This window comes from Hyperoodon ampullatus, assembly GCF_949752795.1.
Source record: "Hyperoodon ampullatus genome assembly, chromosome: 12".
Classification (NCBI taxonomy): Eukaryota; Metazoa; Chordata; class Mammalia; order Artiodactyla; family Ziphiidae; genus Hyperoodon; species Hyperoodon ampullatus.
Genome location: NC_136925.1, coordinates 9,718,049 through 9,741,667, shown reverse-complemented (window position 1 = coordinate 9,741,667; position 23,619 = coordinate 9,718,049). Strand labels below are relative to the sequence as shown.

At 41.3% G+C, this 23,619-nt stretch overlaps 1 protein-coding gene across 1 annotated transcript in view; it reads left to right on the top strand.

Annotated features, from left to right (window-relative positions):
• Positions 1-4,515: 4,515 nt before the first annotated feature.
• Positions 4,516-23,619, top strand: part of LOC307061171 (regulating synaptic membrane exocytosis protein 1) — a gene marked incomplete at both ends in the record, with an annotated part of 210,275 nt that continues 191,171 nt past the window's right edge. The window contains 2 exons of the mRNA XM_079716181.1: positions 4,516-4,853; positions 8,446-9,308. Of these exons, the coding sequence (XP_079572307.1) occupies positions 4,516-4,853; positions 8,446-9,308 (1,201 nt within the window). The remainder of the gene's footprint in view (positions 4,854-8,445; positions 9,309-23,619) is intronic.

Below are 23,619 nucleotides of genomic sequence, written 5' to 3'. Positions count from 1 at the left end.
CCGTTTGTTCTTAGATCCCATTTCCTCCTCTTTCTTGGAAGACTTTGTTTTGCTAAGGAAGGCTATGTGAGTGGTAAACTTTCCAAGTTCTTCCAAGTGCTGAAAGTACTGCTTACTGCTTTTACACTTGATTAATGAATTGTTTATCTATAGAATTTCAGGCTCCAATGTTTTCCCCAAGAACATTGAAGGTATTTCTCCCTGTCTTCAAACATTCAATATTGCTGATGAGAAATCTGATCTATTCTATTTGAAAGGGATCTGACTTTTTCTTTCTGGAAGCTTTTAGGATCTTCTCTTTATCTTTGGTGTATTGAAATTTTATAGCAATGTTGTCTCTTTGTGGTTTCTTTTTCCATTCTTTTTGTTAAAACGCAGTGACTTTTTCCACGCTGGGAATTTGCTTCCTATTATTTTTGCAAAATTCATTCTCTGCTATGTTCTGTTCTCTCTTTTTGGAACTAGCTGGACTTTGTCTCATATTGTTTTATCTCTTGACTTTTTAATAAACTCCTTTGAAATTCGATTTTTGTTGTTGACAATCTTAGTATTGTTTTTCAAGAGCTCTTTTTGTTCTGGTGTCTGAACACTAATTAGAGACCATTTTAAGTTTTCTTTTCTATTCTTGGAATTATCTCTTTTCCAAAATCAGTTCTCCTTTACATTTATCTTGGCCTTTCTCTTTAATGCTCTAGGTTTTGTTTTGTTTTTTAATGGTCTTTCTCTTTAATGCTCTAGGTTTTGTTTTGTTTTTTAATGGCCTTTCTCTTTAATGCTCTAGGTTTTGTTTTGTTTTTTAATGATTTATTAACTATCCATAGGGGAAAAAAGGCACAAAGACAAAAACAAGGTATTAGAAAGGTTGATTGGGACTTCTCAGGGTGTGCTTGTATGTGTTTATGTGGAGGTATTTTTGAATGGACAGTTATGACTTTGTTAGATGCCTTTTGGCGATTATTTAGGTGACATCTCATTATATTATCTTAAATCTGAAACATTGATGAGGGTGAGAATACACAGTCTGGGGCATTATTAAATCATCAGATCTTAAAATCCAGAGCTGATATTGTCAGGTTTTTGGTTACAATTTGGCAAAACCCATGTGAGAGGCTATTTTGCAAAATAGACAAAGAATCCTAAACTATTGTACAGAGCTTATAGCAGAAGAACCTTAAAAGCACTCTAAAATTTTACCCAGTAATTTGATTTTTCTGATACATTCTAAAAAATAAATGACTTTATATAGGAAAACAATTTGATCAACACGTTTTTACTGCAGAGTTCTGTATTAATGTGAAAGAATGTAAGCAGTTTAAGGGTTAGATTAATGGTATACAGTGTCTATAGAATATTTTGTAATATTAAAATGTTTTAGAAACATTTAGAATCCATAGAAATATTTATGCTGTAATATTAAGTGAGTAAATAGAATGCCAAGTTACAGTGGAATTTGTTTTAAATTTGCATAGAAAAACTAAACTGAAATCTTAATAGTGGGACAGTGGAATTGGGGTGCTTTACTCTTTAAAAAGAAGCAATTTATATCATATTTTATATTTTATAAATCCATATTATGTATTTAATAAAATTCCAAAAGGAAAAAATAAACCTATTAAATAGCAACAACAATAACAAAAAACTAGGAGAAACACACACACAGTTAAACACACACAGACACACACTCACACAGACAGACAGACAGACACACACACACACACATCAAAACAAGCACCAAAGAGAACTCATTCATTTTCATCTCCTCTGTCATTAACTATTTTCCACTATCTCATCTACTATGAGACAGTGGAAACCTACCTCACACACATAACTGTGTTGCTTCTCAGCAATGAATTAGCTCATTTTTATACATGTCTGCAATGTTTGATACGAAATGTGTTGAAAGGTATGACTAATATTCTATTGTAATCTCATATTTTTTTTACATCTCATGTAAGCAATTTCTTTTTCATTTGCAAACTTTGTGGCAAGACTAATTTATATAACTAATAACGGATATTGGGAGATAGTATTTCAATAAAAATATTTTAACTTTTTTATGGTTAATTTTGCTTTCAAATTGGCAGATAGGTTGACCACACTTATAATTAATTTTTAAATACAAATCTAAAAATATTATGCACAAAAAAATAATACTTAGGAAAATTTGGAATTAAACAATAGTTTTCCTAAGTGTTAAAACTCTACAAAAATTAATGAAATATCACAGATTTAAAAGAATGAATAATATTAAATGTATTAATTAAAACAGCTGCTTCTACTTAACTACTAATTGTAACCTTTTGACTAAATTAAAAATGAAATTAAATGAATTGTAAAATTTAACTAAAATTTAATTAATTTAATTTAATTACAATTTAATTGTAATTTTAACTTATTAAAATAAATAATAACTATACTTTGTTTGCTTTATCAATCCTGTAGCACATATTCAAAACTTGTAACATATTCAAAACATGGAACCTGCACAAATCTGGCAATTACTTTCTATTGATCCATTTTTATAGCACTTAAAAATGTGAAACAATCAAGCTAAGATTGTGATAACAACTTTCTAGAAAATATGCAGATGTGCATATTTTCTGCTTTTTTCTGCCTCTTTATTTGGCTTAATTCCATTTTGAAACTTTTGTAATCATTGTAAATTTTGTTGTGTTCTGTATGGTTTTGAAGGAAATTCATATTTATCCTAAATATACTTTAATATTTTTGTAGAAAAGGACCTAATTTGATAAAGAGTAGTATTTTGCTTATTATTAATGTAATAAATAAAAATTAAATGTCTACTTAGTTTCTGTAAAATAGCCAAAGTTTCATACCAATCTCCTTGAACTCCATGAATTCAGACCTCCTCATCACTGGCTTGTCAACCAAAGAGGCAGCCAAAGAGGAAGCACATCACCTGTCCCCATCCAGGGTCTGGGCGGAGGAGACTCAGTGTCACTGTTGATGGAAGCTCTGGTCCTAGGGTATCGCCATCTTTGATACGTCCACTTTTAATCGATCAGGACTTCTGAGGGACCTTATTAATGATATCTAAGAGATGGTGGTATTAATACATTGTGCACAGTATAGCCATATTTAGCAAGCATGTTAAATTGAAGTTCCATTCCATAGATCCTGTATTATGATACAGGCGTATACAATGCATTGTTCATCTTGTTAAATGGAAGTCTGTGATCTAATACATTGTGCACATGCTATAATTAACTGCTTTTGTGGATCGAGTTGTCTTCATTTCATAACCCAAGGAAGTGTAGAGGAATGAGTTAAGATAATCAATCTTAAACATTTTATAGCAAATATCTCTGCTGGTCTTAGTTTTCAAAATTCATTTGAATTTTCTTGCTTGGAAGGGAGCAATTCTTAACAGTTCATCTGCAATATTTTCCTTTTTAAAAATATATTTTCTCTTTTTCTTATTCTCACTTTAGCTTTTATTTTGTCTTGTAAACATTAACAAGTGATAGTTTTCTCTGTATCCGTCTGAATGTTTTCAGTAGTACATTTTCTTCTTTTTGCCAACTAAACAATGCTTCTTCTTTTCCTCTTTTATATTGTTTCTCACTTAACGTTTCTAGGATTTACTTATCCTTACGTGATATGTTTGCACAATTGTTGACTGAGTCAGTATTCGTGAAAATGAGGACCTAGAGTTTGGTAATCAGCCTTTTCCGGAGGCGTTGTTTCTGAAATGCAAAGGAAAAACTGAAGTGCAATCCGACAAAAGTCACTGAGGCGGGAGTTGCTGTTATTATTGTATTATTCATTATTTCTGTTACCATAATTGTCCCCATTATTACATTCGTTGTGTCACCACGAGGAGAGCAGCTATACAGATTTATTTTAAGTGGTGATGACATCTTATAATTTATCAGCAGATGTGTTTCCAAATGATGGCTCCGAAATAGCTCTTCTAGCTGAGGTTAGTTGATTGCTGGTAAACTAGAGAGAATATACAGCCTGACCTTTTCTTTTGTGCCTACCTTTCATTGTTTGTTCCACGTGAATACCTTGTCATATTGATTTTAATAATGGATGGTTTTTGAGAAGATAGATCCTTCTAAATCCTATGACACACTGAGGTTTATGTACATAAATATTAATTCTATGGTGCCCTACAACATTTTTCTAATCAATCAACTACCCTGCTTAGACCATTTTTACTAAGCTATTTTAAATGAAACTTCAAAGTCAGTCATTCAAAATCTGATGGATACATGGTAATATGCAACTCAGAATCATAGTGTTATAAATGCCAAGCAAAACTCTATCCTGGTTACCAGAAGTCTATGATTTCAGATGCGTCTTGGTCCAGGCATTCATATACTTGATGGTGACTTGTGCAAAGATCACTTTCATGAGAAATGTACAAGGATAAATATAAAGACGACAACCATTCTTTCTTCCTTAAGGGATATCTTAGTGTGATGAAAATAAATAATTTCCAAATAGCACACAAAAAAATTATATCGTTCTCTCTTCTTCAAATAGGTGATGTGGGTATGCAATTTGTGTCGAAAGCAACAAGAAATCTTAACCAAATCTGGGGCGTGGTTCTTCGGAAGCGGCCCTCAGCAGCCAAGTCAGGATGGAACCCTCAGCGATACAGCTACAGGTGCTGGTTCTGAGGCCCCGAGAGAAAAGAAATCCCGGCTGCAGGAGCGATCTAGGTCTCAGACCCCCCTGAGCACAGCCACTGCCTCTTCCCAGGACCAGGTTCCCCACAGCATGCCGCCCGACAGGAGCAAGGGGGCTGAGCCCCCCCAGCAAGCCGGGAGGCCTGAGCAGAAGCAGGCTTCTTTCAGGTCTAGAAGTGAGCCTCCCAGAGACAGGTAAGAGGTCATCAACCCTTAAGCAAAAGGCAAAGTCTTAGATGGAGAACAAAGCCATCTTCAAGAATTTAACTGCTAGGATATGTGGAAGGGGTACTTCTCAGGCCCATGAGGAAGGCAACACTGGGCGTGGGCTGTCTCTGTCTAGAATGTATCCTTCCTTAGGAGACCTTTGCTGAGAAGCTTATCTTTCATGCACGGCACGGATGTAAACAAGTCATCTGACTCAGTCACCCACCTGCACTACTAACTTCCAACCCTGAACTGAAAACAGCTCTTGGACCGTTTATTCGCTGTTTGAGTGAGTCCTGTAGTTGAAAGTGTGCTCTGAGAGAAGAGGATGGGGAACTGACCCACTGGAGGGTGTGTGGGTGGATCAGCAAAGCCTTCCTAGAGGACACTTCTTTTACGCTGAGCTTTGAAGGTGACTAGGGATGAGCCAGGTGAAGGGTGGGATGGGTGCTCCAGGTAAGGGCGCTGGCACCTGGCCGGAAGGAACAAGGCCGGTGGGACAACCCAAAAGATGCTCTGGGCTCGAGGGTGAGTAGCAGAGAAGGGGGGCGAGTGGAGAAGAGGTGACTGGTAAGTTCTGAGTGCCCAGGTCACACTGGGCCTTTTAGCCAGGTTACATTTCATAGACTTTATCTTAGAAATAATGGAAAGCCTCGGAGGATTGTAAGCCTGGGCTAACAGGATCAGATTATCTATTTCAATTTGTCGATTGAGTCATTCATTCAAAACAGTGGATTTATGACCAGACAGGATGCCGTGCACTAGGCGACAGTGCTGACAAGGAGGACGTGGCCCTTTTCTTCCCGAGGCTGTGAGTTTGGGGGACCTGACGGTTATCACTAGGTGTGGCTGCTTTTTGTCTGTGTGACACTTATTTATTCCACTGGGTGTGAGGGTAGGATCCAAGGAAGGCTTCTGCTATCTTTTTCAAACAAAACCCACACCGTAAGATCAAAGACTTCAAAGCTGAACAGGTCTGAATTCCAGGCCTGGCTCTGCCACGAGGGGTCACAGGCACCTTGCAGGGGTTGAATGAGCACATGTGCTCAGCAGCTGGTCCTTGGGTGGCCTCCAGTGAATGCAGCCAGTAGCCGCCGTGTGTTTACTATCAGTGAACACCGCCAGGAACCAGAGGGCATAAAGATGCTTCGTACAGGGTCCCTCTTCTCACAGATCCTGGGGAAGAGACCACACCATCTCCGAGAGAAGACAGAGCGCCAGGCAGTGAACTGGCCCAGAAAGGTGATGTGATCAGAGCTGGAAAATACAAACACGAGTCCTTTGGGAGCCACAGGAAAGAGGAGTGTCTTCTGAATTCAGGTTTATAGGACACTCAGGAATGTGTGGTGGGCAGATGGAACAGGAAAGGCTATGACAGGAAGGATACAAGAGCCACTTCAGCGATGGCAGGACTGGTGACAAACTGTTATGAGTTAAGGGGAGATGAAGATATCGGAGGGGCAGTTCAGGATTGCTCAGAAAAAATGATCTCTTTTAAAGAACAGGAAGAATTTGGGGCTGTAAAATTTCTAAACAGAAAATATGAGTCCTGTTTCGGATAGAGGGTGAAAAACTACAAAGAACTTAAGAGTAAGGGCCAGGAAGAGGCTTTCTGATGAAATCTGAAAAAGACTGATAAGGGCAAATAGCCTTTCTGATTATATAAATACTTAAGAAAACAATGAGGACGTGGGGCTGGAGGAGAAGGCAAGGAGAGCCGGGTACCAGTCAGGGTTGGCCTGCTTCACAGAGAGAAGGAAGACAGAAGGAATGGCCGTCTGCTTAAACTACTGAAGAACCCTTGATCCTATTCTGTACACTCATCAGGAGCGAGTGGGAATGGAACAATTAAGGTAGAGGTGAGAAAAGGCCTATTCAGTGAAGCAAAGAATCTGAAAGACTTGGAGAAGTGCCATTTGCATAATACTCTATCCTTTCATAAAGCATTTTCCCAGATGGTGTCTCCTTTAATCCTCACACAAACTCTGCAAGGTAAGTGTAATTTGTCAGGATTTCAGGAAAAAAAAAAAAAAAAGTAAACTGACTCAATAGAAACTTCCAACAAGCACAGCTCTGCCTTAATAAGCTACTAAAAGTTTGCAGTGCATTCATCACTCTTATGAAAACTCTATCTGGTGATGATGGATTGTATTCATAGTAGACCCCTTACACTGGAAAACAGCAATGCTACCTTTGCAATTCCTCCCTCCCTGAAAACCCCTTCCACTTCAAAGCACCGAGTGATCTAAATGCCTCAGGCAGCATCAGCCATGCTTCTATTTTGCTTTTTTTGTGCCGCTGGAAACCCTTTGCCCTTTCTTTCCATCATCACCAGACCCTCCTCAAACTGACCCCACAGCTTAGCAACTACTACTTTGGAAAACCCCAATAGAAACTGCCCTACTTTTTCCCATCTTGTATATTATTCTCAAATTTTGTTCATGAATTCTGCTTTTGGACTTCCAGTCAAACGATGTTCTCTCTGGAAAGCCCTCTCTATGGACCTCGGGATTCCAAAAACAGCCTTGGTTGCCCCCATTTTAGTTGCATAGTACAGCATACAGTGCCTGAACGCTTAGCTGAGGTATCCCCTTTTTGTAACTTCTGGGGTCGATGCTGGAACTTTCCCAAATCAGATGGGCTCCAGTGTACAGAAGGGCTGGAAGGGGTATCTTAAACAGTACAGCTTAAAGATTCAGACTGCCAAACCCTCTTCCCTTACTTTATCTTTGCCAGTGCCTCCCAGAGGATGGAGAGAAAAGTAGGACACAAAACGGGTTTCTTTTTTCATATTCTTTTCCATTAGAGTTTATTACAGGTTATTGAATACAGTTCCCTGTGCTATACATTTTGGACTGTTTTCTGAAATGAGGGAGAAGGCCAGGGATGGGGGGAGGGAGGAAAAAGGAAAAATTATTTCAAAAATTTCAAGATTTCTATTATATTTGCCTGGGGAAGGTAAAATGAAGGCTAAGGTTCAGCCATTTATTTTTCCTAACCGTGTCCCTAAAAAGTGGTGGGGTGCACATAATCTCATAAAAAGTACTTTCGTTCTACTATTGAAGAAGTGCTATTGGAGTTGATTCTTGAAATGGACACACTTGGATTCACGTTTCTTTAAAAGTTTCAGTTATAATAAGAGATTGTTAATACATGTTGCCCAAATATATATCAGGTATATATTTCGTTTTGAACTGATATGTATCACCGTTTGCTCCTCGATTATTACCTATATTATTTTTATCGAGAACATTTTAAAGTCTTTGATTCACAAGCAGAGGTTCATAAAACTTCTTCACTTACTGAATTAATTTATTGATTTTTAAAATGATCTAGTTAATTTATAGAGAATTTAAAATCTGAAAGCCAGTTGTGAAGGCCCGGGATATGTTGTGAGGCAAAGGAGCCTTACTTAGAAAGCTACTCAGATATACAGGTTTGATGTAGTTCTTTTATCACCTCGCTTTTTAATTAGACATCGAAGTATAAATAATTATTTCCAAGGATGCTTCTGGAGTCTGGTCTTCGCCTTGAGCTTTACACACTGCTCTCCTTCTGGACGTTCCTTTGTGCATCACAGGAAGAAGACCCCAGGGCTCGCCGAGCAGAATGGCAAAGGCGCCCCGAAGGGCGAGCGGAAACGCGCGCCCAGGTCCTCTGGGCAGCCCGCGGAGGGGCCCACGGAAGAACGGGAGCGCAAGGAAAGGCGGGAAAGCCGAAGGCTCGAGAAAGGCCGGTCCCAGGACTACCCCGACGTGCCAGAGAAACGCGAGAACGGCCTGGCGGTGGAGGCCGAGAAGCAGAGGAAGGAGGAGGAGTACCAGACCCGGTACCGCAGTGACCCGAACCTGGCGCGGTACCCGGTCAAGCCGCCGCCCGAGGAGCAGCAGATGCGCATGCACGCGCGGGTGTCCCGCGCCAGGCACGAGCGGCGCCACAGCGACGTGGCCCTGCCGCGTACCGAGGCGGCAGCTGGGCCCGAGGGCAGGCCCGGCCCGCGCGCGCCCAACGCCGCCCGGGGCTCGCCGCCCGCCTCGCCGCGCGCCTACTCGGCCGAGAGGACCGCGGAGGCCCGGGCGCCGGGCGCCCAGCCGCTCGCCGAGCCCAGCCAGCCGGCGCCCCGGCCCGGCCCGGGCCCCGCCGACGCCCCGGAGCCCAGGGCCCCGGAGCCGCTCCGGAAGCAGAGCCGCCTGGAAGCCGGCGCGGTCGTCCTCGTGCGCAAGGCCAAGCGCGAGAAGGTGGAGACCATGCTGCGCAACGACTCGCTCAGCTCCGACCAGTCCGAGTCCGTGCGGCCGTCTCCGCCCAAGCCGCATCGCGCCAAGAAGGGCGGCAAGCGGCGCCAGATGTCGGTGAGCAGCTCGGAGGAGGAGGGCGTGTCCACGCCGGAGTACACGAGCTGCGAGGACGTGGAGCTAGAGAGCGAGAGCGTCAGCGAGAAGGGTGAGCGGCGCCGCGGGGTCTCGGGCGCGTGCGGGGCTGGAAGCGCGGGTGTGGGGATCCGAGGTCAGCGCGCGGAGTTGGGGCGCGTGTGCCGGGATCCAGGCGCGCGTGCGGGCCTGGGGGAGTGTGTGCCGGGATCCTAGGCGCGACCGGGGGGCTCGGGAGCGCGTGTGCCGGGATCCGAGGCGTGCCTGCGGGGCTGGGGGTGTGTGTGCCGGGATCCGAGGCGCGCGAGCGGGGGGCTCGGGAGCGCGTGTGCCGGGATCCGAGGCGTGCCTGCGGAGCTGGGGGTGTGTGTGTGCCAGGATCCGAAGCGCGAGTGGGGCGCTCGGGGGCGCGTGTGCCGGGATCCGAGGCGCGAGCGCGGGGGTCAGGGGCGCGTGTGCCGGGATCTGAGTTGCGCGTACGGGGCTCGGGGGCGCGTGTGCCGGGATCCGAGGCGCGCGTGCGGGGCTGGGGGCGCGTGTGCCGGATCCGAAGCGCTAGCGGGGGGCTCGGGGGCGCGTGTGCCGGGATCCGAGACGCGCGTGCGGGGCTGGAGGCGTGTGTGCCGGGATCCGAAGCGCGAGCGGGGGGCTCGGGGACGCGTGTACCGGGATCCGAGGCGCGCGTGCGGGGCTGGGGCCATGTGTGCCAGGATCCGAAGCGCGAGCGGGGGACTCCGGGGCGCGTGTGCCGGGATGGCAGGTGCGCGCGTGCAGGATTTAGAAGTGCGGCTGGCCATGTCCAACAGGGTGACTGTGACTGTAGCTAACGCTGCTCTACGGTATATTAGAAACTGCTGAGAAAGTAAATCCTGAAAGTTTCCGTCACAAGAAAAATAATTTTGTAAGTGGATGAGGGCATGGATGTTAAACTTACTGTGGTAGTCAATTTGGCCTTCTATGTATGTCAAGTCGTTAGGGGTACACCTTAAACTTCCACAGACCTATGTGTCAATTATGTCTCAATAAAAGTGGGTGAGAAAAGTGGGACCTGGAATGCTCCGGCCCGCCTCGCTGCGGATGGAAGGTTGTCCTTTATGTATATATATATATATGTAATATATATATTATATATTATATATATATAATATATATATTATATATATTATATACATATATTATATATAATATATATAATATATATATTATATATATATATATATTCGGAAGTGGGATTTACAAAACGTAACCACAGGTGCCAAATTGGGGTTACAAGAGTTCTTCATGATTTTGGTTGCTGTCATTCTGGGAAATTCAGTACAGTCTTGTGCTTTTAAGTTATTATTCGCGGGTGGGTTTATTTGGCTGACAAAAGGGCGTGTACCTTCTTTTACACCTCAGTGGGGTAATGCTCCAGTCACAGCGGTAGCGTTTTTCAAGTTTCAAATGAATCTTTCTTACAATCTGTAAACAAGTTACAAAGTTTCTATTATGCAGATGTTACATATCGTGTTTTGGTAGTAACTTTGGAGTACAGATTTCATTTGACCTATGACAGTCCAAAAGATTTTGGAACATTTTGTGATGGGCTGACTTTTTTTTTTCTGTCTAAACCTGCACTGTACAATACCATAGCTATATGTAGATATTTAAATTAATTAAAATTAAACAAAATTAAAAATTCAATTCCCCACTCCCACTAGTGCTCAAGAGCGATCATTCCAGAAAATGCCTTTAAGTGGCACTGGTCTAGAAAATACTTCAATTTACTGTTAAAATCACATGTTTGTTTTGAAGATTCTCCTCGTTTAGCTGCTGTTCACTTAGATTTAAACTGGCCACAGCAGTAAATTCAGTGGTTGTGGTTTTCGTCTTTGTTGTAGTGCTGGGGTTCTTGGTGTTTTTCTTAACGACTTCATATATTGAGGTGACTGACTATTTTTACAGTTTGGGGCTTGCTTTAGAATCGGTAAATTACACAGTTAATATTATGTTTTATAAAGAGAATCACTTCCTCATCTTCTCTGCCTGCAAACCGCGTGCACGTGGATCCACCCTCTCTCCCGCTGTTCTCTTCTCTTTTTCTGTCTCTTTCTTTCTATATATGTGTGTGTGTGTGTGTGTATATATGTACACACATATACATCCCCCAACAATCTTATACTATATTTGGGAACAATTAAGAAAGCTCACTCTCTCGCTATTAGTACTGCAACTTAAGTGGAAATAGCTGTCTTTTGAATGCATGTGTGTCTGGGATGAGTTTGGTTTTTTTCAGCTCGCCTTCTCATCACTGATGTTTATAAGTTGCATATGGTCTATAGGTTTTTTAAAAGTCAGATGGAGAGTAGCTTCTTGCTGCCTTTCATGCCTTAGTATTGTTTTGTGAACGCGTATTTTTTCCCCTTAAGTCATAAGGTAAGTGTGAAGTAAAAGTGTAAGTGGATATGCTTAATGGGTGTGCAGATAACCCCCGATGGGGATGGTATAGGTATAGTTATATATGTGTATTTTCCCGCTCCTTAAAGGAAGGGTCTACAGCAGCTCCTCTTGAATATGTGTACTAAATCACAAGACACATGGAATTAGAATTGAAATTCAAAATTATTCACGGTAACAACAGATTATGAAAGAAACATGACTAGTGGTGTGGGTGAGTGGAGAGATGGGGCCGGGGTGATGTGAAGAGCATACTGCCTCTAGCCGCTGTCTCCCTTTCTTGGGAATTCTCATTCCGGGCACTTGGGTGACCACTTGGGGTTTATACACCTCTGAAGCTGGGGTTCAGTCTTCCCCTCTGGAAACATAGGAGACATCATCTGATACAGACTGCCCTGTTTTCTCTTCATTTATAAATAATCTCATTCTGAATGTCTATGAATGTAGCAGAGACGTTTTCCTATTTCAGCCTTCGTTAGAAATTCTACCATCTGTAATATTTACTAATGACTTTATTGCCAAGCCCCACCATTGACAACTAAGGGCTCCTTTGGGGACCAGCCATGATCATCGCCAGCACCCTGTGACCCTGCACAAGTTTTTTAACCTCCTTAAGTCTCCATTTTCTTATTGGCACAGTGGAGATAAGAGTTGCTACTTTGTCAGGTTACTGAGTGGTTTGAATGAGCTCATGCATCTATAACAGGATGCTAAGTTAGCATTCTTCCTGTCCTGCTGTGCCTGTGGCATGTCTGCCATAGATCTAATACTGCAGTGAAGCTGAGATCACCACCCACATGTAAATATATAAGGAAGAGGTTAAAGAACCCGTTTTAGGGCTTCCTTGATGGCGCAGTGGTTGGGGGTCCGCCTGCCGATGCAGGGGACATGGGTTCGTGCCCCGGTCCGGGAAGATCCCACATGCCGTGGAGTGGCTGGGCCCGTGAGCCATGGCCACTGAGCCTGCGCGTCCGGAGCCTGTGCTTCGCAACGGGAGAGGCCACAACAGTGAGAGGCCCGCGTACTGCAAAAAAAAAAAGAAAAAAGAACCCGTTTTATATCTTACAGGCTCCGGTGAATTTCCCTGATCACTCTTCTTATATAGGAAGAGTGATCAGGGAAGAGATATCTTCCCAGGAGAGAACGGATGCTGTGCTGTGACCTTCAGGGTCAGGGAAGGTTATCCCCATGGAGTAAATATCAAGAGCAGTGGGAGAGAAAAGCTGCATTTCACCTATATTCCATGCATTTGCTTGTTCGCTTTATCAGTTCCACGTATAAAGTAACTATTTAACACGTGCCTGGCTCTCTTAATCTGTTTGGGCTGCTATAACAAAAGCTAGGTAGCTTATACGCAACAGAACTTTAATTTCTCACAGTCCCAGAGGCTGGGAAGTCTAAAGTCCAGGCTCCAGCATGGTCTTGTTCTGGTGAAGGCCCTCTTCCTGACTCATGTGAAGTCCGCACCTTCTTGCTGGGCCCTCACAGGGGGGAAGGGGCTGGGGAGCTCTGGGGGGTCTCTTTTATAAGAGCACTAATCCCATTCATGAGGGCTTCACCCTTGTGACCTAAGCACCTCTCAAAGGCCCCACCTCTTAATGCGATCATTTTGGGGGGGCTTAAGATTTAAACACATGAATTTTGAGGGGACGCAAACATTTAGACCATAGCACTGGCACAACATTTAGACCATAGCACTGGCACAAGGCATTTAGTTAATATGTGTGTACTCTTCTCACCATTTATATTTTTATCCTTATCATTATGCTGAGTTGGTTTGTATGTTTATTAGCAAATGTGGATTTAACACTTTCAGTAGATATACTGATGTTAAAAATAAATATGCTTCATGCCCTTATGGAGCTTACATTCTGTTGAGAGAAATAAACAATAAAGAATAATTACAGGGCTTCCCTGGTGGTGCAGTGGTTAAGAATCCGCCTGCCAATGCAGGGGACACGGTTCAAGCCCTGGTCGGGGAAGATCCCACATGCTGCGGAGCAACTAAGCCCGTGCACCACAACTACTGAACCTGCGCTCTAGATCCCGTGAGCCACAACTACTGAGCCCGCGTGCTACAACTACTGAAGCCCACACACCTAGAGCCTGTGCTCCGCAACAAGAGAAGCCACTGCAACGAGAAGCCCACGCACAGCAAGGAAGAGTAGCCCCCGCTCGCCGCAACTTGAGAAAACCCATGCACAGCAGCAAAGACCCAACACAGCCAAAAATAAATGAATAAATAAATTAAAAAAAAAGAGAATAATTACACAATGAAGTACAATTTAATAAATGCCTCAAAGGAACATTCCTTACAGATATATTGATACACTTCTGCTTTGTGTCCAGACATGCAATTAAAAAGAAAAAAAAAAGGTTCCCTGGGAAAATGGCATCTGAAAGACAACACAGCATTGCTAGTCAATATGATGCTTCTTGGGTAGTGTAATTACACACACACACACACACACACACGGATTAACAGTGAGCTCTATCTAGTGGGCTTGTCTAAAAATTGAGGTCAGCTACCACATGTTTCAAAGTGAATGCTGTTTGTTCAATGTTCATACTGCTCTTTCTTTGCCAACTGGGAAAAATTGGGCATCTCTCATTTCTTAGATTGTAAGAATCACCTAATATAAATCTCTCTGTGCAGAAGACTAACAGTGAACTAAATCTTACTTGTAATAAGAAAGCAATTGGATTTACATGAAATATGTAATAAGATCCATTGGGACAAAGTCAAGTGAAGATCTGTGCCCCTAAGGAAACGAGTCAAGAGGCTTAAGGAGAAAGAAAGAGATGCAGGCAGTGCCGATGTGGATGAGAGAAGGAAACAGCACCAGTGCTGAAAAGAAACAGAGCATTGCTGCCTGGATCAGGGGATTAATCCACTTATACTTACAAGGAACTTGAAGTATAAGTCCTTGGAAGAAGAGCCTGGCATTAGATAACAGGATTTCCTTCCTTTTTAATCCTCTCCTTCTTTCTGACTTGGAGTGAATGGGGAAAATACAACCCAAATTAATGTTGCCTTTGAACTTTGAAAGCACTCTGTGAATGACTCCTGAGGTCAACCTGTATAACAAGGGCTAAATGGTTTGTTTGTAACTGTTACTGCTAAGCATCATTTAGCAGCCCTTGTAGGAGCATTTGGTACCTGGATGACTGGTAAGAAATGATACCTGCAAGGCTAGCAAACAATGAGTTCTTGAAAAGTGAGACTGACAACCCTTAATCACAGGGTTGAATTTTCCGACAAAGACAGTTTCAGGGGACCAGGGCGTAGGTTGTGGGCAGTGTGAACTATTCACTGTTAAGTTTGGGTACCTGACAAGTTAAACATTGTGGAATCAGGAACAAGAGCTGAGAACCCTCGCAACAATCAGGTACTAAATTATTTAAATGTAACTAATTCATGCAACACTTTATATTATTCTTTAGTCATTAAACTGGGAGTTTCCTCTTTGGGCTCCAGCAGTATAATGCCTACTGCTCACATAGTACTTTTATTTTTCTTATAAATTTATTTATTTTATTTATTTATTTTGGGCTGCATTGGGTCTTCATTGCTGCGCGTGGGCTTTCTCTAGTTGCGGCGAGTAGGGGCTATTCTTCCTTTCAGTGCGCGGGCTTCTCATTGCGGTGGCTTCTCTTGTTGCAGAACACGGGCTCTAGGCACATGGGCTTCAGTAGTTGTGGCACGCGGGCTCAGTAGTTGTGGCTCGTGGGCTCTGGAGTGCAGGCTCAGTAGTTGTGGCACACGGACTTAGTTGCTCCGCGGCATGTGGGATCTTCCTGGACCAGGGCTCGAACCGTGTCCCCTGCATTGGCAGGCGGATTCTTAACCACTGCGCCACCAGGGAAGCCCTCACGTAGTACTTTTAATTCTACCCAGGAGTTGTTGATTTACTTCTGTTTCTTGAGAGCAGAAAATGCATTTTATATTCTTTTAATGCTCCTAGTGCTTTTTCTTGTAACTTCAAGGGGGTTTGCAATTAAAGAAGGTGGCCATCATTCATGTAGTCATGTTTTAATTTCTATGTGACATTACATAAATATTCCATGATTTATATGATGTTAAACAAGTTATGTATAAAGATTTGTGACGTTCCAGGCACAGGGTGCTAGAGGTATAGTGATTAAATAAATAAATACAGACATAAACGTAGATACATATAGAGACAGCCATGGTTCCTGCCCCCGTGACACTTTTATGGGCTATCCAGAGGACTCTTATTGGGAACTTTACAGACAGGAGACCCGAAGATAAAATCAGGTTCTGTGGTAAGCATTTGGCTACAGGCACTAAAAAAATTGTAACCTTTAAACAATTACAACCTAAAAGGGCTTCCTCTTTAAATGTCTGCTGAAACATTAGCATTTATTTTTTTTACCCCATGAGACCCCATAACAGTGAAGAGGAAAGGAAGTGAAATATGAGTAGCTGATGGAAAGAGAAAGTAGCCTGCTTTGGGACAGAGGAGCTTGCCAAGGAGGCGAGAGAGCTGGGGTGGAGGGCAACGTCCCCACCCAAACACAGAGGTGTACTGTGCAAAATATTTTTGACATTAAAAATAAAATAATAAATAACTAACTTAAATAATTAAATAATAATGTTATGACCAAAACTCAAAGAGAAAGCTCTGGGTACCTGGACCCATTGCACTGAAGTGCTTGGGCAGAGATATTTGGACAAAATGCAAGACCATGTATCTGGACTAAAGATAACACACTTGCCTGCAGGTATGGATTAATCTTAAGCAGGAAGTAAAGTATCGTGATCTGAGACCTTCAAATAAAAGCTGATATAAAATCTGTAAACTCCTTTGGGTCCAGAAAGAGGCAACCATGAAGATAACCCATAGGGAAGCCCATACAACCCTGGGGATGCCCAAAGGATGAATCCAGACATCAGCTATGAAACATAAGAGGAAATTTAACAACAGTAAACATGCCAAGGAAACAGGGAAAAATCTATAAACTTTTGGAGGTTAAAAAATAAACCAGGTTGTATACAAAGCAATGAGCATTAACCTGTCTTTACACTTCTCATCAGTAATGGATTCTAGACTACAATTGACCAATGCCTTCAAAGTTTGGAGCAAAACCATTCTGAGACTGCTGCTCCATTCACATCTAAACCATCAGTCAACTCTCAGTTCTCAGAAAACCTACTTTGCAATCTGCTTATGAGAAAATAATTTAAAGATGTATGCACTCAAGAAAACTGAGAAGAATAATCATGAAAGTGGGACAAATGAGAAAGAAGAAAGAGTGGAGCTGACCCAGGAATCCAATGCAAAGAAATCCCCAAATGACACTGTGTTTAGAAAGCAATCTGTCGAAATTAAAACTGGAAATCATTTCCAGGAAGCTCCAAAGAGAATATTGAGAAGAATATCCTGGATTCCAAGAAATATCCAAGGACTAATGACTTACATGATGTTATTGACCCGGTAAAGAGAGGCTGTTTCTTTTTCAGCAATAAAGAGGAACAGTCAAAACCTGAGGGAGGAAAACTGTTAAGGAAAATCATGGTCCAAACATGAAGCAAACAAGAATGTGACATTATTTTATTAGTTGATACAGTCCATTTGACTATTAACCTAGGTAATGTTTCCTCTGAGGGAACAGGAAGGCTGACAGTTCATCTGTAGAAATGTCAATTATTGGTTTTTACTTGGTCCTAGAGCATTTACATGTAATAATATTATAAATGCCACTTACTGGTTTTCAATTTTTAGAATAAACCCCCTTCCACATTGAATATATGTGTCTGTGTATATATATAGTTTTTATATATATATATATATATATATATATTTTGTTTGTTTGTTTTTACACAATTGAAGATAAATATTTTGTCCATGTTAAAATAAAGGTAAAACTGACAGATATGAGAGATGAGAGAATCTGGAGAACAGAGAGTTAGAGATAAGTGTATGAATATTCTCATCTAAAATGTTCAAGATCCTGTTCAAATTTTAGGTCAAGAAATAGAGGATTAAGCCCACTTAAAAATAGAAATATATAAGGAGAAATAAAAGTATTGGCTTTTGAAAGCAAAACGATATCAACATAACAGTGAGCTAAAGTCTCTTCTTTCATTGGTTTTTACCGTAGATAACATCATAAAATTGGAAATCAATGGATAACATCCCAAATAAAGCAGTCAATGGATAGAGGAAAATTATTTAAAAATTAGAGTGCTTTTCATTAGAACAACTAAGAACAACTTTAAAATAAGTTTGGGAAGTGGAATTGACAGTGTGGGCAGAAAGACCATGAGGGGAAATGAGTTATTGTAGCTACATCACAAGCCCTTATTTATTCTAATTTTCATCAGGTGCATGTGTGAAGTTGATATCCATTAACATAGGAAAACAGAACATTGCTGTCTAACATTCCCTTTATTAAGTTGTGAGTAACTCGTTTTGGTGTCTTCTGGGACCTCACATAATTTTACCCACCAGAACCTCAGAACAGCGGTGGATCTACATGGAACTCTGACAGCCTTGCCTTCTCTTTGACCTTTTATACATTAATCTTTCACTGATTCCTACTGTTGCTGTGGGAAAGGGAAATTTAATTCTCCCTTTCAACTACCGAAAGAGCCAGGATTTAGAGTGTTAGATGCTTCGTTTTAGATGCCTTCCAGGGAGTCTGAGAACTAATTTCTTCTTACAGTGGGTATGAAATGGACGTTAGCTGTTTTAATCATCTGTGTAATTTACATCTTAGAAAGATACTGAGGGGACACAAATAACTGTGTTGGGGGCTCTGAGCTGGCATGCTAATTCCTAATGTTCTAAGAATATGAGATAAGAAAATTTGGGGAAACATCATGGTGAAGAGCTGGGTTTTTCAGAGTTACAATTTCTGCCTAATATATAAACGGCTGGAAAGTCTCCTTGACTCTAAAACAGGAGCTCTGACTAAAAAGAAGTTCTATAAAAAGAAAAGAAATTAAGTCTGTAAATCTAACCTGATTATATCCAATAATATTTCTCCCAGATTAATCCATGGCTAGAAATATTAGTCATTTAGTTACATCTGAAAGAGATTTCTATTCTGGAATCAGGAGACACTCAGTTAAATCTGGGTTACGTCTCATTTTCAAAACTAATCATACAAATTTGACATGTATGCTTACAATTTTAAAAGTGGAGTGTTTGAATGGATGTACAATTGAAGGACAGTTTAAGGGGAAACATTTGTGCTTCAAAGTGCATTTAGAAAAAGATTTGATATTGAAGATTTCAGTGCCACCTATTTTCTCTCATAAGTTTGTGCTTCAACATCCTTTTAAAATGCAGACTCATACTTCCGTGTTTGTGACCCATTTTTTTCCAGTGAATGAAAATGTTGTCCTTACTTTGGGTTCAATTTCACAGAATAACCAAATGTTAGGCCTGAGAGAGACTTCGGAAACAAACAAAGACTCTCCCCTTTCACACGCTGCTGAACAGAGAAGGGAAGATGGGGGGTGTTAAGTCACTGGATTCCCTGCCCCTGCCGCCATTTTCCATTTGCAGCTGGGAGAGCTTGGAATGCATCCTGGCCCCATACCATCCCACCAGACCTCTGAGAACGAACACTTAGTCAGTCCTGTTGCTGTTCTGTCCTCAGTTGAGGCCCAGCCCTAGCAATCTGGTTTCTAGTGTATTCCAGAGACCAGGCCCCCGGTTTGTGACTAGTTTTGGTTACTAGATCCACGTCCCTGGACGCTTGTGGCTGAGTCCAATTCTGTTGACCAAGTCCTTCTGGAACTAACACTTGGCCCTCACCAATCCCATCCAGGAATTAGGAGCTGGATCCCTGGATGCTGACTCCCTGATCCTGACTGCCGGATGGGAAATCCAGATGTTACCTTGTGTGTCATTCTTCTTCCTATGTTACGGGGCATCTGACTCTTAACTGCTGTTCTGCATTGAATAGTTACTGCCTATGGCCCCCTTCTTTGAGTGTCTCGTTCTACCTCCTAAGCTGAACTTCTGCATTTGGATCTTTTTAAAAGCACCTGTTCCATACCAAGGGACATATCTAATTTTAATTCCGATAAACTCTTCTGCGGCTGATGTGTACACAGTAAGATTGTATCAGTTTCCTAGGGCTGCTGTAACAAGGTGCCACAGACTGGGTGGTCTAAACAACAGAAATTTGCTTTCTCCCAGTTCTGGAGGCTGGGACTGCAGCATCTAAGTGTCGGCACGGTTGGTTCCTTCTGAGTGCCATGGAAGGACCTGTCTAGGCCTCTCTCCTTGGCTTGTGCTTGGCTGTCTTCTTCCTGAGTCTTCACATTGTCTTTTCTCTGTGTGTTTCCACGTTTCCTCTTCTTACGAGGACAGCAGGCATGTTGGATTAGGGGCCATCCTAATGAAATCCTTTTAAACTGATTATCTCTTTAAAGATCCTATCTCCAAGTATGGTTGTACTCTGAGGTACTGGGGGTGAGGACTTCAACATATGAATTCTCGCAGAACACAATTCCATTCATATTTTTTTTTGCATCTTTATTGGAGTATAATTGCTTTACAATGGTGTGTCAGTTTCTGCTTCATAACAAAGTGAATCAGTTATACATATACATATGTTCCCATATCTCTTCCCTCGTGCGTCTCCCTCCCTCCCACCCTCCCTATCCCACCCCTCCAGGCGGTCACAAAGCACCGAGCTGATCTCCCTGTGCTATGTGGCTGTTTCCCACTAGCTATCTACCTTACATTTGGTAGTGTATATATGTCCATGCCACTCTCTCACCTTGTCCCAGCTTACCCTTCCCCCTCCCCTCCATTCATATTAATAGTATTTGCAGGAGGAAAGAGACCAAGGCCTCCGCATGTTTGTGTTCATACTAATGAACATGGTAAATACTCCTGTTTGGGGTTTGTCTCCATTGGTTTTCATCTGTGGAAAGTATAAGATCCTCAAGAATCTTACTGGGTAGTTATGTTATGAAGAAGAATGCTGTCCAAGATCAGGAAGACACAGATAGTTTGAGGCACTGCCAGAGACTAGACCCCTTGGGCATGTTTCTTAACCTTGGTAAGCCTCAAGTTCATCCTGTTAGGAACTTGGAGTAAATAACTGTACACATTCTCTGGAGTCCTCGTAAAGATTAAATGAGGTGATGGGTACGGCTCTGTGTCCCTGATACACAGCAAGTGCTCAATAAGTGTTTCTATTTCTGTGACACCAAATAGGATATATAGATAATACATGTTACAGGAACTAGGGGGAAAGCTGGGATGCTGAGCCTCCGTGTTGGAGCTGGGGAAGAATTTGGCAGGAAGAATAGATGTGGCATTTGAGTCAGAGAAATAGGCCTGAGCAATGAGAGATGGGTAATTTGATAGGGATTGCATTGAATCTGTAGATTGCTTTGGGTAGTATAGTCATTTTCACAATATTGATTCTTCCAATCCAAGAACATGGTATATCTCTCCATCAGTTGGTATCATCTTTAATTTCTTTCATCAGTGTCATATAGTTTTCTGCATACAGGTCTTTTGTCTCCCTAAGTAGGTTTATTCCTAGGTATTTAATTCTTTTTGTTGCAATGGTAAATGGGAATGTTTCCGTAATTTCTCTTTCAGATTTTTCATCATTGATGTATAGGAATGCAAAAGATTTCTGTGCATTAATTTTGTTTCCTGCAACTTTACCAGTTTCATTGATTAGCTCTAGTAGTTTTCTGGTGGCATCTTTAGGATTATCTATGTATAGTATCATGTCATCTGGAAACAGTGACAGTTTTACTTCTTCTTTTCCAATTTGTATTCCTTTTATTTCTTTTTCTTCTCTGATTGCCGTGGCTAGGACTTCCACAACTATGTTGAATAATAGTGGTGAGAGTGGACATCCTTGCCTTTTTCCTGATCTTAGAGGAAATGCTTTCAGTTTTTCACCATTGAGAATAATGTTTGCTGTGGGTTTGTCATATATAGCCTTTATTATGTTGACGTGGCTTCCCTCTATGCCCACTTTCTGGAGAGTTTTTATCATAAATGGGTGTTGAATTTGTGAAAAGCTTTTTCTGCATCTATTGAGATGATCACATGGTTTTTATTCTTCCATTTGTTAATATAGTGTATCACATTGATTGATTTGTGTATATTGAAGAATCGTTGCATCCCTGGGATAAATCCCACTTGATCATGGTGTATGATCCTGTTAATGTGTTGTTGGATTCTGTTTGCTAGTATTTTGTTGACGATTTTTGCATCTATATTCATCAGTGATATTGGTCTATAATTTTCTTTTTTTGTAGTATCTTTGTCTGGTTTTGGTATCAGGGTGATGGTGGCCTCATACAATGAGTTTGGGAGTGTTCTCTGGTCTTGGACTTTTGTTTGTTGGAAGATCTTTAATCACAGTTTCAATTTCATTACTTGTGATTGGTCTGTTCATATTTTCTATTTCTTCCTGGTTCAGTCTTGGGAGGTTATACCTTTCTAAGAATTTGTCCATTTCTTCCAGGTTGTCCATTTTATTGGCATAGAGTTGCTTGTAGTAGTCTCTTAGGATGCTTTGTATCTCTGCAGTGTCTGTTGTGACTCTTCCTTTTTCATTTCTAATTTTATTGATTTGAGTCCTCTCCCTCTTTTTCTTGATGAGTCTGGCTAATGGCTTATCAATTTTGTTTATCTTCTCAAAGAACCAGCTTTTAGTTTTATTAATGTTTGCTATTGTTTTCTTTGTTTCTATTTCATTTATTTCTGCTTTGATCTTTATTATTTCTTTTCTTCTGCTAACTTTGGGTTTTGTTTGTTCTTCTTTCTCTAGTTCCTTTAGGTGTAAGGTTAGATTGTTTATTTGAGATGTTTCTTGTTTCTTGAGGTAGGCTTGTATAGCTATAAACTACCCTCTTAGAACTGCTTTTGCTGCATCCTGTAGGTTTTGGATCATCGTGTTTTCATTGTCAAATTTGTCTCTAGGTATTTTTTGATTTCCTCTTTGATTTCTTCAGTGATCACTTGGTTATTTAGTAATGTATTGTTAGCCTCCATGTGTTTGTGTTTTTTATGTTTTTTCCCCTGTAATTGATTTCTAATCTCATAGCACTGTGGTCAGAAAAGATGCTTGATATGATTTCAGTTTTCTTGAATTTACTGAGGCTTGATTTGTGACCCAAGATGTGATCTATCCTGGAGAATGTTCTGTGAGCCCTTGAGAAGAAAGTGTAATCTGCTGTTTTTGGATGGAATGTCCTATAAATATCAATGAAATCTATCTGGTCTATTGTGTCATTTAAAGCTTGTGTTTCCTTATTAATTTTCTGTTTGGATGATGTGTCCATTGCTGTAAGTGAGGTGTTAAAGTCCCCCACTATTATTGTATCACTGTCAATTTCCTCTTTTATAGCTGTTAGCAGTTGCCTTATATATTGAGGTGCTCTTATATTGGGTGCATATGTATTTATAATTGTTATATCTTCTTCTTGGATTGATCCCTTGATCATTATGTAGTGTCCTTCCTTGTCTCTTGTAACATTCTTTATTTTATCAGCTATTTTATCTGATATGAGTATCACTACTCCAGCTTTCTTTTGATTTCCATTTGCATGGAATATCTTTTTCCATCCCCTCACTTCCAGTCTGTATGTGTCCCTAGGTCTGAAGTGGGTTTCTTATAGACAGCATATATATGGGTCTTGTTTTTGTATCCATTCAGCGAGCCTGTGTCTTTTGGTTGGAGCATTTAATCCATTCACGTTTAAGGTAATTATTGATATGTATGTTCCTGTTACCATTTTCTTAATTGTTTTTGGTTTGTTTTTGTATGTCCTTTTCTCCTCTTGTGTTTCCCACTTAGAGAAGTTCCTTTAGCATTTGTTGTAGAGCTGGTTTGGTGGTGCTGAATTCTCTTAGCTTTTGCTTGTCTGTAAAGCTTTTGATTTCTCCATCGAATCTGAATGAGATCCTTGCTGGGTAGAGTAATCTTGG